Source organism: Capra hircus, chromosome 14 (assembly GCF_001704415.2).
Source record: "Capra hircus breed San Clemente chromosome 14, ASM170441v1, whole genome shotgun sequence".
In the NCBI taxonomy this organism is placed as follows: Eukaryota; Metazoa; Chordata; class Mammalia; order Artiodactyla; family Bovidae; genus Capra; species Capra hircus.
The window spans coordinates 36,770,929-36,795,006 of NC_030821.1; the positions used below are offsets into that span (position 1 = coordinate 36,770,929).

At 40.1% G+C, this 24,078-nt stretch overlaps 1 protein-coding gene and 1 long non-coding RNA gene across 2 annotated transcripts in view; one reads left to right on the plus strand and one right to left on the minus strand.

Moving 5' to 3' along the window:
* Positions 1-808, plus strand: part of LOC106502867 — a 323,113-nt gene extending 322,305 nt beyond the window's left edge. The window contains exon 4 of the long non-coding RNA XR_001919135.1: positions 715-808. This is a non-coding gene — a long non-coding RNA (uncharacterized LOC106502867). The remainder of the gene's footprint in view (positions 1-714) is intronic.
* TNFRSF11B (TNF receptor superfamily member 11b) overlaps positions 1-23,585 on the minus strand; it is a 29,536-nt gene extending 5,951 nt beyond the window's left edge. Inside the window, exons 1-3 of the mRNA XM_005689133.3 lie at positions 23,347-23,585; positions 4,617-4,986; positions 596-790 (exon numbers count right to left, since the gene is read on the minus strand). Of these exons, the coding sequence (XP_005689190.2) occupies positions 596-790; positions 4,617-4,986; positions 23,347-23,376 (595 nt within the window). The 5' untranslated portion in view covers positions 23,377-23,585. The remainder of the gene's footprint in view (positions 1-595; positions 791-4,616; positions 4,987-23,346) is intronic.

Consider the following 24,078-nt stretch of genomic DNA (forward strand, 5'->3'; position numbering starts at 1 on the left):
ATCTATTTATATCACCATGGCTCAGATGGTAAAGACTCCGCCTGCAATGTGGGAGACCTGGGTTTGATCCCTGGGTCAGGAAGATCCCCTGGAGAAGGAAATGGCAACCCACTCCAGGATTCTTGCCTGGAAAATCCCATGGACAGAGGAGCCTGGAGGGCTGGGATGGTCCATGGCATCGCAAAGAATTGGCACAACTGAGCAACTAACACAATCCAGTCCAAGTACTCTCAAGTACTTGGTTTCTTAGTTGCCAATTTATACTTTGGCTAATAATACAGATGTGTTTAAAAGTGATAAAAAATGCATAGCTTAAAAACATTCTGCAACTTGGACTCTGATAATGTGACCTTCAACACAATCTTACTCCACCCCTTTTCTGTGGGTAACGTGATTCAAGTGTGAGCACTATAATAGGAAGATGGAGACTTTTTGAAAGATATTTGAGTTGTGGCTTTAGCAATGATGCACAGAGAAAAGTCTTAGTTGGTTAAAATTCAAGAAAGGGGAAATATAAGTTTAACTAAGAAGGACCAGAGGGTCTTGTATTCATCCCAGAGGTGGTACGAAGATTGATATTTTGAAACATAATTACCTATTCCACATTTGTGAGTCGATGATTCGCTGCTACCAGAACATATATTGTCATGCGTTGCATTTCCTTTCTGAGTTAGAAGGAGCCCAAATGCACTGCAATTCGTGTGTTTTCTACAGGGCGCTTTGGATGATGTCTCATTCGAGAAGAACCCATCTGGACATCTTTTGCAAACTGTATTTCGCTCCGGGGTTCCTACAAAAATATCAAGCCATTTAGCACATTCTTCTCAAGTACTCTCGCAGCAGAAACCATCTTAACAGAGTTGGGGTAAGACTTTTCACTTGGTTTTTACTGCTACTATTATGTTGCAGGAAACTTCAGGCATTTTCATTTTTCACTTCATTAGACAGAACAAAACTTTTACAGTGAACCCCTTAGGCATTCTTTCCTCCTTGCAATACAAACACAAATGTCTTCTATTGTTACCTACAAAGTACATAATGGGAGAGGAAAGAAAAGAAGGGTAGGATGTTCAATTAGTCCTGCCTGTGCTGAAGTTGTCAGGAAGATCTTGTTGTCAGCCATATTCTCCACACAATTATCCCTGGAAAATCATGACGATAACTGCTGTGTAACCGCTGTAATATCATTCTTTGAAATCAGTACCCGTGGTATGCCACATCGTTAAATCCCAATCGCTTCCTACGGAATTTCTTTCATTCCTGAATCCTAATTGTGAAGCAATTCGTAAGTGTGCTAACCCCAAGAAGTAAAAATTTACAACATTATAATAAACTTTTGAAGGTGGCAATAAAGTTAACTGTGGACTCAAGCGTAAGCCTGCAGTTATATAATAAATGGAAGATGATATACCATTTGCTTAAATGGTTGGTTTAAAAAGGGCACAGTCGTTAAAATTTCAGGCAAGGGTGACTGAAAGGGCATTTTCCTTCATAGTGGAAAGATACTTGATAAATTTGGGGAAATCATTGGCAGGAAAACTTGAACCAGTCAACAACCCAAGATGCTCTTAAAAATAAACATCTTTAAAACCCTTGACTGTATGCCTGAGTAGATCATACATTATAGTGTATTTGCATATGAAAATACCTCCATCTAGTGTAAGCTAGTTGAACAGATTTAGACTCTAGTGTTCAAATGTAGCTTTTACAGGGCAATTCTGGCTGACACAAGGTACCAAATACTAAAGAGACAAATAAAAGTTAAAGAAAGTTAATAAAATTCATTTATTAAAACATTTAACCTCCCATCTCATTGTATTCTCTACCAAAAAGGGGAAAAAGAGCACAGTGAATTTGGTTTTATTTTCACCTCTGGCTTCTTTCTTTTCTAAAGGGTTTGCTGATGCATTGACCAGTAAAAATGACAAAAGGATGGCAGAAAAAAAGAAAAGGGGAGACCAAGCATGAAATTTTAACATGTTAAATGCCATTTCCAGGGTTGCAGTGACATCATCTTAGGAACCACCTTACAAAGAGGTCTCTCTTTTTTTTTTTAGTACTTTCTTTCTACACTCGTCTCCTTAAAGGGGATCCAACCCCATACCAAATTCTACAGTATCATAAGCAGAGGTATTTGGGCATGGACTGCATGGTATTATTTTATTGTGAATATTCTGGGAATAAATGGTCTTAGACACCTGGACCCAAATCTGCCTTTGTCAACTGCACAAAGAAGAGTCTTGTCATTCTTCACATACGTGTTGATGGCTTGGGTGTTCTTCTGCATTCCAATGAGAAGGTGATAGGCACAGGACATTCTTCCAGGTGATTTAGCCTTTAAAGTTCCTTACCAAGAGGAATGCAAGAATTATAGAAGGAAAGTTTCTTAATATATGTGGAGGCTTTATGTAATGACCTTTCTGAAAATGACTTCCCTCTCTCACGATTGGTAGAACTTCTTATAAAAGGATGTATGCATCTAAGTAAATGATTTTGCCGTATTAATGTCAAGAGAAACACCCAAAGTATAATCTGGCAGGCAAAACGTGAAACAGAATGGCAAGAGGAATTTTGCTTTTCAGTTGAGAATTCACCGCGCTAGGCATAAACAATTATATAAGAATTATACAACTAATAGAACTAACTACAGTTGATCCCTGAACCCAACCTCCTTGCACTGGAAAATCCCATTATAAATTTATAGTCAGCCTTCTATAGCCAGAGTTTTGCATTCACAGATTCACGCAGCTGGGATCAGGTATTACTGTAGTATTATTGAAAAAAATGTGCATTGAAGTGGACCTGCGAGGTTCAAACCTATGTTATGTTGTTCAAGGGTTAGCTGTAAAATCTGAAGAGGAGGCAATCTGACTTCAAAACAACAGAGAATGAGTATTAAATACTCTTTAGACTAAAATTGCAGAATCTTGCCTTCCCTTTGGTCTGGAAACCTTTTATATTTTAGGCAGAGAGAGGTGAGAAAATAAATAAACCTCTGTGTACCTTTGTGCTAAGACTTCTGTTGCCTGCTTACTTCATTCTACAAACAGATTTTCATGCTTATATGAGTAAAATTCTTACTATTTCCATTATTTTTCAAAACTTTCTAGTTTCCAAACTGCAATGCCCTGCTTAATGAATTTTCCTACATATATGAATTACTGAATTGAATTAAATGCATTTGTTTCTGTTGGATGGGCTTCTCCCTCTACAACTTGGGTTAGCTTTTGAGTCCCAAATTGTCATCCAGTAAAAATTAGGAAGTGTCACCAATTTATCCCTCAAAGACTTATACTAGGAGCATTTTAAAGAACTGTCATGCAATTTGCACCTTCTATGACTGGTTTTATAAAATTCACAACTTGGGACACTTAATAGTTTAGTTTTTGAATATATTTAATTCATGTCCAACTCTTTGTGACCCCATGGACTGTAGCCTACCAGGCTCTTCCGTCCATGGGATTTTCCAGGCAAGAATACTGGAGTGGGTTGCCATTTCCTCCTCCAGAAACCTAAAATGTTGATAATAATTTAGACTCTATATTGCTACTTCTGAAAGTCAAAATAGTTACAAGTAATTCACATCCTCTAACAGTTGTCAACTAGGGGTGATTTGGCCATCCAGGGGACACTTTAGTGGAAAAAGTACTATTTTAGTGGCTAAAGACCAGGGATGCTGCTAAACATGTTACAATGCACAGGACTGCTGCCCACAAAAAGAATTATTTAGCCCCCAAAGTTAGTAGTGCTGAGACTGAGAAACACTGCTTCAAATTGAATAATTGGAATCTATACCCATACTGCTTTCTCCAGAAAAGTGAGTGAATACTCTTAATTTTTCCAGGCCAGGAGAACATGCAGACTATACTGAAACTTCATGAATGTAGCAAACAAAAAAAGGGGGGGGGATTGCAGCTTTAAAAAATTCAGTGCAAACTGGGCTTAATCTCTGCTCTTCAAAATGCAAAAAGAGAAAGTACTTTGTTTGTAGACAAGTACTTACTCTTGGCTTGCCAGTCTGTTTTGTCTAAGATAAAGAATCAGCTTCACAGAAGAGATGCTGCTATGGCTGTTATCCTCCCAGACACTCAACTCCCCTGCCAAAGGAAGAACTAGCTTCATTTTTAATAATGAGCTGCACTTCCCCTAGCCATTCTCACTTTTTATATAATTAATTATAACTGCTCACTGTTTGCACGCCAGAGCCTCATTAATATCAGCATAATTACTCTCTTGATAACAATTAACATTTCTGATGTTTGTCCAAAAGCACTGCACTCTGAGGCTGTCCATGCCAAAGTGAAACACAGACATATAGATCAGCTATGAATGGTGCAATGAAGAGTGTGTCCCTTTAAGAAAGAGCAATCCATCATGCATCTCATTAGAGAGTGATTTGCTGCATTTGAGATTTGTCGCTAAATTGGCCCATCGTGGCAAAGTGCTCCTCTGAGGAATGGTTCTTTGGCAGCCATCCAGACGCATAGTACATACCTAGCAGATTCCATTACCTTTGTAATTTGCTATCCTGTAATGTCATCAGGACCAACTTGTTCCCTTAAACTTCCCCCACTACCTGACTCTGTGCGATGTTAATGAACTTGGCTGGTACATACCCGGGTGTAGCACTCCAAACCCAGGGGGACAGCTCCTGTGCTTCAAGCAGAACTCCAGCTCCAGATAGCGCCCCTCCTCACATTCACACACGCGGTTATGGGTGCGACTGCACTCCTGCTTGACGTACTGCAGTTCCTTGCACACTGGGCTGCAGTACAGACACTCGTCACTGGTGTGCCAGGTGTCCGTGTAGTGGTGGTCGGGACAAGGGGCACACACGGTCTTCCGCCTTGCCGTGCAGGGCTGCTTCAGGAAGGTGCCAGGAGGACATTTGTCACACATCAGCTGACGAGAGCTCTCGGGGTCATAATGAAGGTACTTTGGAGGAAAGGTTTCCTGGGTAGTCCATTTAATGGAGATGTCTAGGAACTAGAAGAAGAAAGGGAAATAGTGGTATGTTCGCATGGAAATGGGGTGATTCTGTGCAAAAGCATCATTAACCTCAGTCCTTTACTACCTGGAACCTCGTGCTCTTCCTGCCTACGGAGCTAGGGCCACAGAAAACATGTTCAGAAGCCATAACTCTTGCCTCTAAGTAGATTAATCTCCAAGACCATGATGGCAGTACCAGCAAAGTATATTAGGAAAACATAGCTCATAGATAGCTGCAGTGGAAAGCTCATCAGGGTAGAAATTATTACACTTAGATGCACAGCTAAATAGCCTGTGTGCCTTGAGTAATACTTTATCTCCCTGGGTTTTAGGATAATCATTAGATTAGTGAGTTGGGTGAACTAGTGAGTTAGCTGAACTAGATTCTCAGGATAGCTATACCAGGATCCCTAGACTCCTTGATAAAAATGTAGATTCCTGGAATTTATATTCCTAAAAATCCTGATTCTACAGATGTGAAGTTGGGACTGAGTATTTTAAAATGTCCTGCAATGATTCCCAACTGTAGAACCCATACACAATAAATATTATTTCACTTATTCACTTGTTGATAGTTATGTACCAGGCTCTATTCTGGGTATTTCGGATACAGCAGTGAATAAAATAGTCAACAAACTCTGTCTTATGGACTTTATTTTAATAACAAATTCTACATAGATTATGTGTTAGAAGATGACTGTTGTAAAAAGGTGAGCAAGTAAAAGATTGGAAATATGGAGGGGAAGGTGGAGAAATTACAATCTTTATATCGGGTGGTGGTCACAGTAGTATATTTAAGACCAGATATTTCTCTTTTAGTTTTCCTGTTCTAAGATGTAATGATTTCACATGTATGTAAACAGTTGGTGATTGTACTCACTCTGGTCATTCATTCACGCATGCAGCAGATATGTACTGCATGCTTACCAGAAATATGCTGATGAGAAGATGTAATCTTTGTGCAGCTGGTAATCTGCTGGAAAAGTATTAAAATTGTAAGGCTGATTTTTCCTCCAGAATATCAGTGCAGTCTTGAATCTTATAGGTGAGTGATGTCTAGAAAATGAAATGATCACCTCTCTTAAGGTTAATTGGGGAAAACTTGAGGGAGCAGGCAGAGTTTCAAAAGTTTCTATCCATTATGGCCGAAGAGGTGTGTGCATAGTAGAGAGACAGTTTTGTGGGCCAGAATCCTGCTTGGAAGGTGGCTCCAAATGAGTATGCTATCTACTTGTATTCTAGATCTCTAAAGGTCTTCAAGGGAACACTGAAGTAGTTCTTCACACTAATTAAAAGAAAAAGTGTTGTTTCTGTGTAGGGGTTGTTTGTTTGGCTTTTATTGTTAGTTTTTGGTACAGGGATCAACACTGACTATTTTCAGGCTTTTGGGAAGCGACAGGCCAAACACAATAATTTTTTCTAAACTCTCTTCTTTGCAGAACTCAGCAAATCTCACAGAAACCCTTTGACCTGGGGGAAAGTGTGCCAAGTAGGAAAATAGCACTCCTTTTTGAATGAGGAACGACAGAGGTAAAGAAATGCTTTTTTATAAGCATTTGGGCATTTTAATAAGCAATAGAATCCACCTGCCAATACAGGAGATGCCTAAGATGTGGGTTCGATCCCTGGGTTGGAAAGATCCCCTGGAGAAGGAAATGGCAACCCATTCGACTGTTCTTGCCTGGAAAATTCCATGGACAGAGGAGCCTGGTGGGCTACAGTCCATGGGGTTGTAAAGAGTGGGACACAACTGAGCATGCATAAATGCATGCCCTCATTTCTTATTGGGATACGACTAGCAACAAGGCTGTTTGGACCTAATATGAGCTGATAAACCAGAATTGAAGAATAAAATATCTTACCTACGGCCACAGACCTTTTAACGGAGAGCAGTTTTCAGAGTGCTATAATGTAAAGGACCCCTAACCTACAAAAGATAGACTACAGTGGAAAATTGGGGCTGCCATGATATTTTCAAGACACTTTCATGACCCAATGGTTTTGGGGAAAAGGATGTTCTTGAATTCCCCTGGGGCTTTTTATTGGCTCAGATAAAGTGGGTCAACAGTAGGAGAAAGAAATGGACCAGTAATGAGTGGAAGCTCTGGTTTGGTCTGTATCTTTCAGAAATCTATTCATTCAACCTATGTCTCTTGACCACCCACTGTGTACCAGGTATTGTAGAAGATCTTAGTATTTGGTGACCCACAGAACAATGATGCTCTTCAGACTGCTCACAGTCTAGCAAGAAGACAACGATCAATCTTTTGAAGGAAATGAAGCAAGATGAACTAACTTTGTTGCTACTTGGTCATTCTAATAATATTGTACTATATTTTTTAAAGGCCCTTTGTGTGGGTTTAGCTCAAATATTTCTAATGTCTTCAACACTAGGGAATGAAGTATTCCTGATGCAACTTAAAAAGACGCATGAAAGCAATGAGAAATGTTTTTATTTTTTTCTCTGTCTTGATGTTCACTTTCGATTTCCTGAAAAGCCACTTTTGAGGGTTCTGTTTTCTCAACAGGGCCACCTCAGAGGTCCAGAGGGACATATTTGTCTTGCTTACTGCGGCTGAGTGAGCCCCATCCTGGTAGGGCTGGCAGTCCTGAAACTTAACCCTGCCTGATTTCCCATCATCCTGCCCTTCCCATGACAACACAGCTCATTTATCTATTAGCTGACTCTTTTCTCTCATACCAAGAAGTGAAGAGGATGAAAGGGGAAAACCCCACAGATGGTGCATGTGTTCCTCACTAGAAGCAGCCACACAAATACAAGATCTGACCAAGAATATTGATGCAATTTGTATCTTTCTAGGCAATTGGACATGACACTGTTGGTTTTCTGAAACCATGCTTAAGAAATTAGTTGCCATTTCTTCAAAATACAGGGAAGCTGAGATGAAAGGAATCCACAGAGGAAAAAAAATAATAAATTAGGTTGACTTAAGGATTAGAGAGCAATTATAATAGTGAAGATCATTTCCCCTAGGCTACTGCATGGAATTATCATATATATTTTTAAAAATCGGAAAGCCTTAAGGAACTGCAGACTTGTTTTCAGCAAATTCTATGGGGCCTCTGTGATTTATTTGAAAATTTTCCACTTTGGTAAAGAGACAGAACTCTGTGTGGCCAAAATTGGATGCTTAGCTCTCCATCTCTGGTTAGCCTCAATCCCCGCATGGAATTTCTGGAACCAATTCTTGACAGAGGATTGGCAAAATTAATAAACCTCTTCATCTCAATCCCCTCTCTCACTTTCTTCTGCATTTTCTAGAAAAGCAATGAAAAGGAGGACAGTCCATCTTAACACTGGCTCTGGGTCCTTTGCCAGCTGATAGCATTTAAAGTCTAAGAAGAGTACAAAAGTAATTTCTGTGTGAAGTGCATAAACACTGATAAATATCTGCAAAAGCTAGGACTCATGCAAGGGGTCTCTGCAGAAGCCGAAGTGTCCTATATAAGAGTGTCCTATATTATAGTTTCCTGTAAAAGAAGCTGCTTTTTCATGTTTAACTTTTTTTTAAATTAGAGGATAATTGATTTACAACATTGTGTTTTTTTCTGCTGTTCATCAACATGAATCAGCCACAGATATACATATGACCCCTCCCTCCTGAACCTCCCTCCCATCGCCCTCCCCATCCCTCCCCATCCCACCCCTCTATGTTGTCACAGAGCACTGGATTGAGCTCCCTGTGTCACACAGCAAATTTCCACTGGCTGTCTATTTTACATGTGATAATGATAAAGAAACATTAAAATGGAATTTTCTCTCCATCTTTTCTTTCTTCCTCTTCCCATTCTATATCTGTCCACCAGCTACAAAAGTACAAAAGTAAATGAGGAACCATCCCAGGTCACAGTAATTAGTGGAAGCAGAATTAAAACCCAGAGCATGTGCCATAGAATAGTATATTTTGACCAAATCCAAAACATTGCATAGCCCTAACATGCTAGTTTTTCATTCAGACTCAAGAGCATAATGTTAGGAGATCACAGAAGTGAGATCACCCAATGCCTTCCTGAAGTCCAGATGAATGGATGATATTTCTTTCTTTGTGCTAAGACTAGCACCTGTTCAAGGTAACTGATATGGAAATTTCTTAGATGACATGTGATTTCAGTATAGCTGACTACCGGTATCTGCTGCTTCTTAAAGGATATAGGAATATACTTCCTCCATCAGGTTTATTTTTGCATGATGCAATGTAGTCAATCCCCTGCTATTGAGCTTGCTCTCTGGTATGAAGAACCACGAGTGACCCAGTGGGTTTCCGTTTATGGAAAATTCATTAAAAGGAGCCCACACAAAGCTTGAAATAACTACTTGGTTTGGGAGTTCCTTTTGTGATCCCTCGTCATGATCTTTGCCACAAAGAACTATTTGAGGACTACCAGAGTTAGCTAAACTTCTGGTCAATTTGGAAACCATGATATTTTACAGTTCATCTTAGCCAAGAAAAGAAACATTCAGGATATATACCACAGTGAGTTTCCTAAAGATCTCTTGTTGTATAAACTACAAAGCTTATTAAAAAAAAAAAAAAACTCTTTTGCTATGAAGTTTAGCTTATTTAACTTTCTATAGTCTTATGGTATAATGGGGCTTCCCTGGAGGCTCAGACAATAAAGAATTCACCTGCGATGCGGGAGATCTGGCTTCGATCCCTGGGCTGGGAAGATCCCCTGGAGGAGGGCATGGCAACCCACTCTAGTATTCTTGCCTGGAGAATCCCATGAACAGAAAAGCCTGGAGGGCTGCAGTCCATGGGATAGCAGAGTCGGACACGACTGAACTATTAAGCATACACATGGTATAATGGCCTCTTCCCTATTTCCTCCAATCCTTAAATTATTTATTTATTCATTCATTCAGCAAACACTTATTGAAACAATTACTATGCTCAGGAAATATTGCTAAGCAATAGAGCCGAGTAAGTTAATGTTTGTTTCCTAGGAGAATTCATCCAAAAGCATCTGTTGGTGTAAAAAGTCACAAATCACTGCAAAACAATGAGAGGGAAAACAGAGGAAAAAAAGGATCAAGAAAAGACTCAATAGAGAAACAGGTCAGAAATGAGAAGCTGAAATTAGGTAGCAGTAAGGAGGAGAGAAAAGATAAATATTATATATTAGCTGATTGCCCATGGAGGGAGGTACTAGAAAGAGTAAAGGAGGACATGCCCGTGAATTATGACTATTAGGTATGTGGTGTTGCTGTTAATTACTGACAGCAGGAGAGAGAAGCAGTTATGGAGGAAGACAATGAATTTGGTTCTGGGTCTTCCAACAATGAGACTCAAGTGGTGATGTCGAGTAGACACTTAAATATATGTATCAGGTATTCAGGATAGAAATGCAGCTGAAGACACAGGTTTAAAGGGATGAAAGTTCAATCCCTGGGTCAGGAAGATCCCCTGGAGGAGGGCATGACAACCCTCTCCAGTATTCTTGCCTAGAGAATCCCATGGGCAGAGGAGCGTGGTGGGCTACAATCCATAGGATTGCAAAGAGTTGGACATGACTGAAGTGACTTAGCACAAGGTTATGAGCACATAAATGGTTCCAGAAACAGAAAAGTAGGATGGCATTACCCAATATTTTATACATAAACAAAAAAATATTAAAATATAACCTTGGGACTTTACAAACATTTGCAAGATAAGATGAAAAAAAGAAGGAAAAAACTGTAGGGATATTACGGAAAGTTTCAAGAAAAATGCTAAATGGATGATGAATAATAAGGTATGAAAAATGTACAGCGTTTAGATCCATTAGATTGATATGAACTAACCAGATCTCTTTGCTGGGAACCTGTATATTAGAGTTCCAAATTCAGTTCAACCACCAGCTTAATAACGCTTGGCCATTATCTTAGCTCTAAAAAGAGATAATTCTTATTTCGTCTATTCCTATACAATTGTTTTCAGTTGAGTAAAGGGATACAAATAAACTTGGTAAAGAATAAGATTCCAGACAAGAATGACTCATGACTACATATGCTAATTACACAGGAGGTGGGAAATAGGGAACATTTTGAATCAGATTCAATTTTGGAGACATTTTGAAGTCTCTTGTTCAGTAGGAAGTCACAAACCTAAAATGTGCCACAGTCAGTTATTTATCCTATTCTTAAGTTGTCTCCAGAAAAAGCATCTCTGACTCGTTTTTAAAATCAGTTCAAGTATCTTCCCAAATTATATCATTGATTTGGTCGAAAGGCAGTTCCACAGATTTGCTTAAAGGGCCCAGATAGAAAAGGATTTGTTTCCATATACCTTAAATGTTTAGCATGGTATCTTACAGGCTTCCCAGGTGGCGCCAGTGGTAAAGAACCCGCCTGCCATGCAGGCGTTGTAAGAGATGTGGGTTCAACCCCTGGGTTGGGAAGATTCCCTGGAGGAGGGCATGGCAACCACTCCATTATTCTTGCCTAGAGAACCCCATGGACAGAGGAGCCTGCGGGTTACAGTCGCAAAGACCCAGACACGACTGAAGCGACTTAGCAAGCAGCATGCATAGTGTCTTAGGGCTTCCCTGGTGGCTCAGAGGGTAAAGAATCAGTCTGTAATGCAGTAGACCTGGATTCAGTCCCTGGATCAGAAAGTACCCTGGAGAAGGGAATGGCTACCCACTCCAGTATTCTTGTCGGGAGAATCCCATGGACTGAGGAGACTGGCAGGCTACAGTCCATGAGTCACAAAGAGTTGGACATGATCGAGTGACTGACACTTTCACTGCTTTTTTCATGGTGTCTTATACACAGCAAGTATTCAATATATATTTTATTCAATCCAGTAGATATTGAATACCTACTATGTATAATTAGGATTGCTGGTGATTCTATAGACAGACACAGAGCCTCCAGGGAAAGGATGCATTTTCAAGGACAAGCACAAAATCTGTAACTTGCTCATCTGTAAAATGATAGTGATGACAAAATTTGCCTAAAGGAAGTTTTTTTTTTTTTTTTTCTAAGCATCTTTCATTTTGCTTGGCATTTTGCGTGGATCGTTCTGCTTGTGTTTAGCTTCTGTTTTGAAGGTAAATGTGGGGAAGGCAGGTGGCTCATTTGAGAGGTTTATCTGCTGCTGCCATTCCTCTACCTGAGGGTCTGCCGCTGCTTAATCATTTCCAGAACAGCCAGGACGAGGTCTCTAGGTAAGGATGCAGAGCAAATGCATTAAATCTATTCATCTATTAGGAACTTATGTGCTGCCAACAGCTTTTGCTACATAAACAAGAGAAAGGAAACAGGAACAATTATGATTTATTAGACGAATCGCTGGGCCAGATTTTACACTCTTTGCTTCCCTTGAGGCTGAAGAATTGTCTCTAGGTACAACTTAACTTTAAATGCGTTTTGTTGTTGTTCCTTTCAAGAACTTTCCCTTTAGTTGTTTGTTTGGAGGCTTTTAGAATTAATTAGCAGTACCTTGTTTATGTCTGGAATCTACCAGAATTGTCAGAAAAGATTTGCTTCTGATGCTTTTGCTGCTTCAGAGTTTTACAGATAATTAACATTTGCTAGATTAACAAATAAATGAGAAAAATCTCTAAGAACTTGTGATGCAAGTAAATACGTCAAACTTTCCAAGGCAAAGTGTGGACATCTCCCGCATTTTGAATCTCAGATCTTAATATTTCTTCTCTTTGCTTATTTGTTTAGTTGTTCACTCAGTTGTGTCCAGCTCTTTGCAATCTCCTGGACTGTAGCCCATCAGGCTCCTCTGTCCATGGGATTTTTCAGGCAAGAATACTGGAGTGGGTTGCCATGTAATTCTCCACAGGATCTTCCTGACCCAGAGACCGAATTCATGTCTCCTGTGTCTCCTGCATTGCAGGCGAATTTTTACCTGCTGGGCCATAATCACCAGATTTGGGATATAACATCCATTTTGAAAATTTCAACTCAACAACAGAGCTGGCCACAATTTTCCTTATAATTATACCCATTCAAGCCCACCAGTCAAGCACAAGGGCGACATCCCAAGTTCAGAATTTTCCAGCTACAGAGTCCCTGGCACTTTGAACTTAGAATTGGCAATACATTTTAGTACGTTGATATTTTTGAACATCAATTATTACTTCCCATTTTATTTCTACCTTTCCTTGAAGACAATACCTTGTTCACATCATCTTATGAATTAATCTGGTTGGTGATGATTTAGATTGAAGCTCAGTCAATATATGGTTAAGGGCATCTGAAGAGAGAAATTTAGAAAAGAACAGCCATGGTGGTTAGGAAATGAAATAGAAACTAGAAATGGAAATAGAATAAAACAGGATGTGACTTAAACATGTAGATGTTTATCATGTGCCTACAACAGTGTGAAACATCCTCTTGGAAGTACTAGATGCTATGGTGAATAATAATAGCATACTATATTATAATATCATTACATAGTAAGCTGTATACTTCACTTGTCATCCACCACTCCAATCATCTCTGAGGTGATAGTATTATCCCCATTTTGTAGATGAAGAGACTGAGCCTCAGAGAAGTTGGGTGATTGCTCAAAAGTCACAGAGCTAGTATACATTCAAGATAGGATTCAAATCTAATCCTGTCTGAACCTAAGCCTTTAACTATTGACTCTTCTCACTAGGGACCTGCAGTGTTAGGAAGGAGACAGGCATTTAAGTGATCACCTATGACACCAAGTAGAACTCTGGAAGGTCTATATTTTGTCCATCTGTCCATACAGCCATCCATGCCTTATCCTATATCTATTCATCTATCTATCTAAGATTTACATCATTTTATCCCAGTGAATAAATTCCTCGCTCTTCTGTCCTGAAATGCAGTAGTTCACACAACTTCTCTAGAAGATGGTCCTGTGGGACTGAGCAGTCAGTTACACTTTATACAAAATAGCAGCTTCTCAGTCAGTCATGCACCCCTTTAAATTTGTCTTCCTTTTTTGCTTACTCTTTTGCTAACCCCTGCTTCCCTAGAATTGCTCTTTCTAATAAGGAGCTAAACTATAAAGTGTTTGCCTCATGTTCTCTATCCTAAAGGGTCTGGACTTAGAACTCAAGCCCAGTAAGGAAGCTGGGATATTTAATTTCATCAAAAAAGAAAAAAAAAAAAACCACAGTGGCCTCCTCTAGCTGAAGGAGGAGGTGAAAAAAGCATTTAAAAAATCCATTGGGATCACTTTGCCCAAGGATATGACTCTGAGTCCCATCCCAGGACGTTTGTATGTCCAGCAGAGAAAAGAACTCTGGTTGAGGGAACTCAGAGGCTTTCTTCTGCTTTATGGGTATTTTTCACTGGACTCCACTGCTAGATTTCAGCTCCTATTAGACAGAAAAAAAAAAAAAAAATCCTCAGCTAGGTCACCTTAGGGAAAATTACTTCACTTCTCTGAACCTTGGTTTCCTTGCCTGTAAAACAGATTCCAGTCTCTGCATCAGAAGGTTTTTGTGAAAATGAAGGCTTATTAGCATTGTCCTCTGTCCAGGACCTAGGATCTTATAAAAATTAATATCTGGAACAAGGTTGGTTTGCTGGGAAAGAAAATGTTGGGAGTCATATACAGGCAATGAGGTGCTCTAATGTAGAAGTGACTTGTATTATTTAGACTCACAAATCTGCCAGAGTGATCACATCCACCTCCTTCCTCACCAGAGAAAGCTGGAAGGTACAATCTTACCATGTTTCTGGAAGACAGGACCACGGAGAAGGCTTACAAACAGCAGGAATAGCTACATCATTGTTCAGTAAACATCACTCATACTTTCTAGCTGACCCATTATTTTAGCACAATCTCATTGATTTTTTCCCCTTTTACTGGATATTAGTTGGGCTTCCCTGATGGCTCCCATGGTAAAGCATCTTTCTGCCATGTGGGAGACCCAGGTTCGATTCCTGGGTCAGGAAGATTCCCTGGAGAAGGAAATGGCAATCCACTCCAGCACTCTTGCCTGGAAAATCCCATGGACGGAGGAGCCTGATAGGCTACAGTCCATGGGGTCGCAGAGAGTCGGACACGACTGAGCGACTTCACTTTCACTTACTGGATATGAAGAGACAGGAAATACAATGTGGGAACAGAGGATTCTGTCTCTCAGCCCATGTAGTATTCATTCTCCAGGGCATCTTCCTGACCCAGGAATTGAACCCAGGACTCCCCCATTCCAGGTAGATTCTTTACCATCTAGCCATCAGGGAAGCCCAATATAGTAGTATTCCACCACAGTATTAATGGTCATGCCAACCTACCCATTAACACGCTTATTTCACCTGAAGGTGAAATGCTTCCTTGTGAATACAAATTCAAAGAAAACTCTGCTCAAAGAGGCTAAAGAGATTGCTAGTGACCATAATTATATCTCTGTAGTAAGTCCTGAGGGAATAGGGCTTCTAAGTAGGATATGAAAACATGCACATGAACGGCTTCTGTGCCAGCTAAAGACAAAAAGGTCTGGTTTCCATTTTTTTTTAATAGTTTTTAGCTTAAAAGAATAATCTGAACCTAAAACACAGAAGTCTTACTTCTTAAAAGTAGGTAACATTTCAAAAAGCTGCTTCCTCTTTTGATCTCCTTGACTTAAACAGAATTTCTTATCAATGAAACCAGTTGAGGAACTTTGACAATTACAACAAAGTAGATTTTTAAAAATTTTCTTTAGTATGCTTTTTTTCATAGATAACTAAGTCCATTTGCTTTTTGTATGTCTGGCATATTAAATAGTATCAATATGTAATAAAACATTTTAATTTATTTTTAATGACAAAAGCGTAAATTTTTTTTTTTTTTTTCCACTGTGCAACCCGCTTCAGTGCCTGCAGCCTACTGGTAGAGGCCAAGCAATGGTTCGGGCCGGGTTTGCTCTGGCATGGGACACTATGAAGAGGCCCGGGGGATGAGCCAAAAGCGTAAAATTATAGCAACCCTTCCAGATATCATCTGGTACAACACACCTATTTTAAAGGTGAGCAAAGTAAGACCCAGAGAAATGAAGTCACAGGCTGGACCTCAGAGTCTAAGGCAAAACTGAAGAATGAGATCTCTTGCTTCTTGACTGCTGTTGTGGAGGTCTTACTATCATTCCACCTCACAGATGACTTCCTAAATTACTTTTGTTGGTGGTGATGATGGTGGTATGGATGCCAGAGGGAATTTAAGAATAGGACCTTGATATCCATATTTTCTAAGAATGAAATACATTTTTTAACAAGAAAGTAATATTACATGGCAATAGAGGTTTAGGGATCAAAGACCAGAGAAGAAGATTGAATTTACCAAAGGCAGTCACAAAGCTTAGATGAATTACTGTCTTTTAAATCTATATTCATCTTGACACTGATTTTTCTGTTTTATAGTTGATTATTTAAGAGGCTGTTATAGAAAATGCTTCCAAGGTACAGACTAAATGGAGGTGAAGAATCCTAAGGCTACTCTTTTTAATTGTATAGAAGATGACTTGAGGAAATTAATGTTTTTCACCATATTAAAACTATGATAAAAAGAGGTGGATTTTTAAAAAAAATCTCAATAGAAAAGTAATAAATCAGAACTTTGGGGAGCACATTACTTTTTTAGAAGGGCTCCAGAAATGACATTGCATTTCCTCCTGTGTCCTCTATCCATTTATGGTCTGGCTGATTCAGGTGCTTCTGAGAAACTGGGGTTGAAAAAAAACTACCCAAGCACCTGGGAAGTTATGTCACCTTGTAGTTGAAAGAAACCATTTTAGTGTGTCTGTAGACTGTTCTGGCCTTTGGAGCATTCATTTAGCAAGGCCAGGTAAATGTGAGAGGGAGTGTGTACCCCACAGCTTCTTACCTAATGTGTTGTAACACTATTCTTATCCCTTACAACTGTCTAAAAGAATTCTTTTTTTAGACTTTCTATGCTAGTTACCCCAAAATAAATATTCTGTGGTAGTGAGTTCCTAAAACTAATTACATGTCACATAAAAATACCATGTGTATTTCAAGTTGGCTATACCTCACTCCTTCTTCTTGCATGGATAGTTTACAGATGTTGCTAGGATTTCCGATTGACTAGTTCCTGCTCTTGTGGGTTGCGAAGTTTTATTTTGATTTTTGTTTTCTTTTCTAAACATGGCTGCTAGTACTGTTCATATGTGCATATTTTTTTTAACCTATCAGTATCAGAAATGCACTCTGGAGCTGTCTCCTGCCCTCCTCTCTTGTCCTGTGAAATCCTCCCTTCCTATGGCTTTCAAAACCCATTCTCTGCTCATGACCCAGATTTTCTGATCTCCAGTCCAGGCTTCTCTGAACTTTTTGAATCCAAATGCCTATTTGACATCTCCATTGGGATATTTTAAGAATGTATCACATTTATCAAACCAAAAAATGAACATTGATGGGAAGGTCAGAAAGGGGATTCAGCTAAGGTTAGGTAGCACCTGCAAAGGTCGGTATATTAGTCTGGTTCATTGTTGTTGCTCTCTTAAGAATGGACCTCCATGAAGGTATTGTACCTTCACAGTAGAAATGGACAAAAATAAGTAGGAAAAATACTGGTCAGGTGGGTAGGGCGTTATATTTATATTTTGAAAGAGATCAAAGCTGACATGAGAATGTGAAATCTCTGACAGTAAGCTACATTTTGTTGGAATATCCATGGAAACTGCTGGTACATTATACAAACACCCCAGCAAATCTCATCGTAGCTCCTTTGACTCAGCAAACACACATTTAGTGTCAGGCACTGTGGAGACTTGGAGGCTATAAATATGAATTGGAAGAAAATCTCTGTTTGCAAAGAGTTCATATTGTGTTTACCACAGGGGTCGTGCCATCCCCTAGAAGTTCTGGAAATTTGTGTGGGATTTTCTCTTGTCACAGTTTCTGTGTGCTGCTAGATGCCCCACTGACCAAGAATAATCCCTTGTTCCACACACTTTCTTTTTCTTGGCCGTGCCATTTGGCATATGGGATCTTAGTTCCCCAATCAGGGACTGAACTTTCAACCCCTGTGTTGGAAGCACAGAGTCTTCACCACCAGACCACCAGGGAAATCCCACACATACTTTCAAATGTCCTACTGATGATGGTATAAGTGATCTAAGCTTAAAAAATATATATTTATGATTATATGAGCCTGGATTAAAACTCCATATATATATATATATACACACACAAACACATGTATATATACACATGTGTGTATATAATAAAAACACACATGTGTGTGTGTGTGTGTGTGTGTGTGTGTGTGTATGCACACATATGGGCTTCCCAGGTGGCACAGTGGTAAAGAGTCCACCTGTCCATGCAGGAGAAGCAAGAAGAGTGGATTTGATCCCTGGGTCAAGAAGATCCTCTGAAGTATGAAATGGCAACCCATTCCAGTACTCTGGCCTGGAAAATTCCATGGACAGAGGAGCCTGGTGGGCTAAAGTCCAAGGGGTCGCACACAACTGAGCGACTGAGCGTGCACACACACACATACATACATATATATATGTATATATACACACACACATATGTAGACCTATGTGTGTGTTGTAAGATTTTTATGCCTATTGATTTTCAAGGAATTTAACAACATAAAATTTGATAGCGGGTTGTGCATGCAAGCATGCTAAGTCGCTTCAGTCATGTATGACTCTTTGCCACCCTATGGACTGTACTTTGCCAGGCTCCTCTATCCATGGGGATTCTCCAGGTGGGTTGCCATGCCCTCCTCCAGGGGATCTTCCCAACCCAGGGATCGAACTTGCGTCTCTTAGTCTCCTGCATTGGCAGGTGGGTTCTTTACCACTAGGGCTATCTGGGAAGCCTGAAAGAGGGTTGTATTTTGTTTAAAACTTTAGTGAGATTTGTTTACCACTTCAAATAATCACAGCCCAAAGCCAACATCAATCATGGTTTTGAACCCCATGTGCTCTTGTCTATTTCTCATGGCCTGTTCATGACAGTTCTACATAAAGATGCTAATGTATCATTACTTCATTAAATCTTCTAGTGAAGCTTATTTCATTATAAATCATTTTCTTTTTATTTCTCCTTCATAGTATAGTTATGCCAGTATATTTATTTGAGAAAATTCTGTATGTAAGTAAAAATATAAGCACTCTCAATTTCATTTCAGGAGAGCCAGGGAGTCGTTGCAGCTGCTGCTGCTGCTAAGTCATTTCAGTTGTGTCTGACCCTGTGCGACCCCATAGATGGCAGCCCACCAAGCTCCACCGTCCCTGGGATTGTCCAGGCAAGAACACTGGAGAGGGTTGCCGTTTCCTTCTCCAGTGCATGAACGTGAAAAGTGAAAGTGAAGTTGCTCAGTTGTGTCTGACTCTTCACGGCCCCATGGACTGCAGCCTACCAGGCTCCTCCATCCATGGGATTTTCCAGGCAAGAGTACTGGAGTGGGGTGCCATTGCCTTCTCCGAGGGAGTTGTTACAAAGGATTTATTTAATAAGCGCATGGAAGAAGTCTGATCTGATGGAGAACTGCTGCTCCATAAGGTAAGATACACAGGTACACCGATAATGTTGGCATCTCCGCTCCATAGTAACAACATTAGGGGCAACCAGGCATCGTTAGGCAAGACTTTGAAGAATGTAAACATAATTTTTTTTTTTAATAAAAGTACTCTTTCTCTGCAATATACTTCACCATGCTTTTTTTCTTGGGCTGCAAAGAAAAGACTCAGGTTGAATGAAGTACTTCTGGTCAATGAGATACTGAAGGTAATGCTTCTCACAGAAAGCCTTCATGGAAAGGGAACATGCAGGCAGGGAGGCGGAGGGTTGCTTAGAGCAAGACCCAGCTGGAAAGTGAGTGGATAGGAGGACAAGAATATTTGAGTGTGTTTAGTGCCCCTTTGAGAGACTCTGCAATACCTCTCCTTCTAAACTATGTAGATAAAACATCTGTCACAGAACGCCTTCTTCCCTGACCAACGGTATCTGACAACTGTGGTTTTAACCTAAGAAATAAAATTAAAAGCCAGATTGAAATTGGGAATAAGAAGTACAATTAAAGGCCAGATAGAAATTAGGAATTGTGCTGAGAGTTCATGGGTGATAGAGGCCAGAGAGGTTGCTGGAGACAGAAGTACAGGACTGCTGCGGAGTGTATGTTAGATTCTCCTAGAAACTTTAGAGTTATCATTCTCTTAAACAAACAAAAAGGCTAGACAGATACACTCAACCACTGGGGGAGGGCAAGGAAACCAAAATAAACATAAGGAGAACCAATGTATCAGGCAGTTGTCCTGAAAAAAAAATTCACTACCTCCAAATGCTTCACCCCACCCCCCACCCCAAGTCCTAGTATCTTAACATTAATTTAGACCTTAGCTTTGAGAAGGCCAGTGGCTAGTTCTGGAGCTCCTTGATGGGAAGTTTCATCCACCAGGGAAAATCTAAGACTCGACTAGGATGTTCCCAAAGCATCAGGAGGCTCCTTGAGCAACCATGAAAGAAATGACGTGGTGATGTAACCACCTCACCTTGCAGAGTAGGTCTCTAACTACATGAATGAGCATTTCAGAAAGCCCATGACTATGGCATTAGTCCTCATGACCACACCCTTTCTGTGTTGCCTACCAGCATATCCTCTGCTGTCACAAAAAGAATCTAGTATTCTAGTTTGCCTCACAATTTTATCTTCTTCCACTTCTTAAATTCAGGATGCCTTGATTTTATCTCCAAATATGGAACATTTGGAGTGTATAATGAGAATAATAAACATTCTATTGCCCCTGCAAGGTAATAGTTGGTGGCCATCTCTCCCCCATCTCTGAGCATCATCAGCACTTTGTTTACATAATTCACTTGGGTCTAGAATGTTGACTAGAAGCTAGTGTTAGTGGAATAGGAACTCTATATTATGTGTGGCTATCTTGCATGTGTGCATATTACTATCTCTATTTTATAGAAAACTAAAACACAAGAGAGATATAAATTGCCCACCATCTTTTATCAAGTAAAATACTGGTATTTGAATTTTGAATTTTGACCCCAAATAACCAAACTCATAACCACTGCCAGCAGCTGCCTTTATAATGTCTTGGAAGGCAGGATCTTGTATATTCCCAAGTCACCTCGTACTTCCCCTTTTGTTATTCTCATTTAGACATTCCAGTACCTGCTTTCTCCATTTTGCCGTGCGGTCCATGAGGACAGAAATGGTGCCCATGTTTTCCATCCTATGTCTAGTATCCAGTGGCCTGCCTGGTACAAAGGACTAAATAGCAGTAATGCTTCCAGTCCTTAGCACTACCTCCTGGTGTTTATGAAAGGGCATCTGGACTCGCCATATGTAACTGCAAAGTATCTTTTATCACTTATTTATAAAATAAAATCAATCTCAGAAGCTACAGAAGGGAAAGGGAGCACATTCCTATTTGAAGTATTTACTAGGTTCAAGACATAATAAAAGGTTTCTTTTCTGATAATGCTGTAACATCTGCAGTTAGTATTATCTACATACATATCTACATCCTTATACAGACCAGATATCAAAACATTTGTCTACTTATTATTTTGGAACACTTAGAATACTGGAGTGAGTGGGTAGGCATTCCCTTCTCCAGGGGATCTTCCTGACCCAGGGATCAAAACCAGATCTCCTGCGTTGCACGCAGATTCTTTACCATCTGAGCCACCAGGGAAGCCCATTATTAGGTATACATATTATTTAATGGAAATTCTGAAATTTAAAAGTTACTGATAATATGTTTATTATTAATCAAATCTTTGCCAGCATACAAAAGGCTAGGAAGACTAAAAGTGTCCGCATATTATAGCAGAATTATTTATACTAGCCAAAACCTATAATGATTAAGTCGCTTGTGGTGTAGCCATGCAATGGAATATTATACAGCACTGAAAATGGATGGGCATTTGTACATCCAATACTGGAGATGATCCACAGTAGAACCTCAAGTGATAGCAGCCAGACACAAAAAAGTACATAAAGTTCATTTACTCATGGATGGTATTATAAGTCAGAATGTTGATTCCTCTGGCCGTGACTGGCATGGTGATAGGGATGAAGCCCAGGAAGCTTCTGGGGTCCTGGTAATGTGATGGTGTCTGAGCTGGGTGCTGGCTTACAAGTATTCACTTTGGGAAACTTAATTAGGTTCTTATGATTTGTGCAATTCTTTATATGTGTCCTTTTTAAATAAGGGTTCACTTTTCTAAAAGTTCTCCATATTAGTGAAGTTATATATATAAAATATATACCCACATATATACAAATATATATATACACATATATGTATACATAGTACCTATACATATGATTAGCTTGCTTAAATGTGACCTCTTATTAATCTACCTTTCCTTTAGTGACTTTGCTGTTTATTTACTTATTTATGTGTGTGTATCCCAAGATCTAATTGGAGGACTTCCTAGGCTTCCATTCACTCTTAGTGGGTTGGACATTCACATTCAAGCAGTTACTGCAACAACTTTCAAAACACATATGCGGCTTAAATATGGATTTTCCTGTCCTTTCATGAATGTCTGATTCATATCTCAATGCAGTCTACATTTTACTGACATAAAGGAAATAAATCATTGGTCATAGAATAATCTACATAGAAATCTTATTAACTTGATTGGTCAAAATGTAAATTTAAGTAAAAGAAGCTAAAAATTACAGACATTCCTTTCTTTTCCAAATTTCCTTTCTTTTTCCAAATTTAAAATAACTTTTAGCTCTATTGAGTGCAGAACCTCAATTATTTAAATCTATTTTATAACCTAATTAACATTATCTCACCAGTATTTTCCACATTACATTGAAATGTCCCATTTTAATAATAAAATGTGATTAAAATGTTAAACTGCACAATAAGAACTATGTGTGTATGTATGATCTTTTCTCTGGTGCCAATTATTCAAAATTTCCTATAATATTTGCTTAAGTGGCAAATAAGCCTAATGATGTCATATTCACTGCATCCAAACTTTATTCTAATTACAGTAGTTTTAAGAATTATTATTCTTAGCATTAAGAATAATCTCCCAAATTATTTTGATAGTATTATTACCACTAATAATAATTAATAATAAGGATGCCCAAGTTAAGCAAAGATGGTATGGAGCCATCTGAGATGAAGAAAGCCAATAAATAAAATGGATAAAAAATCATTCCAATAAAAATGGTCCAGAGCTCTTCTTCATAAACCCAGCAGGAACTTTCCAGTGTAAAGGGACACCCTAGGAGAAGCACAATCAGCTTGAAAGAGGTCTCCTGTTCCAACCTGACCCCAGATCTCTCCTGGGAAAGGGAGCAAGTTGAGCTTTGTCCCCATCAACAGGCGGGCAGGTCGGGAGATCAGGAGGCGAGGAGCCTCCGCGGTCGCCCAGAGCACCGCTGCCGGCGTCCCGGGCCAGGAACTTACCACGAGCGCGCAGCACAGCAACTTGTTCATTGTGGTCCCCGGGAAACCTCAGGCGCTCGGAGGCGGCGGCTGCGGGGCGAGCGCTACGGTGCGTCTCGGCTGCCCGTGCACTCATCACTTTATATATAGTGTCCCGGCAACAGGAAGTATCGGCTTGGCTTTGATCATTCATTCCCTATCTGGACCAAACTTTGCACCTTTCTTTTTTAGGAACCTTGGGCGGGAGTCGGGCGGGGAGTTGGGGCGGGGGGGGGGGCGGGGGAGAGGGGGATGGGAAGACGGGAGGGGAGGTGCGAAACGCTCCAGGGTTAACACTTTCAGCGCCAGGGCGGAAAGAAGTGGCACGAGCGGTGGGAGTAGGGGGTGGGGCGGGGATGTCTGGCCCCTGGGAGGCGGAAAAAAAAAAAAAAAAAAAAAAGCTGCAGAACAAGGCAGCTGCTGTCTCCGTGCGGCTCTGAGGTTTCCTGGCCCCTTCCCGCCAGCGGCCGGCCTCCTGGCAGCCGCGACCAGTGGTGGGAGGACTGGGCGCACGCTGGGCAGTCGCTTTGCTGGGCTCCTCCACCCTGTAGGATCCAGCCAAGATCTCTGCGCAGCCTGCAGTGCGCCCCAGACACTACACCCTACTCCCGTCTGACCCGCTTCTCAGGGGTTCTGAGATCCCCAATAACAAGTATTCTCATTCACGAGCTGCGCTCAGAGGCTCTTGTTAGAGTTTGCAGTCATTTATCTCCA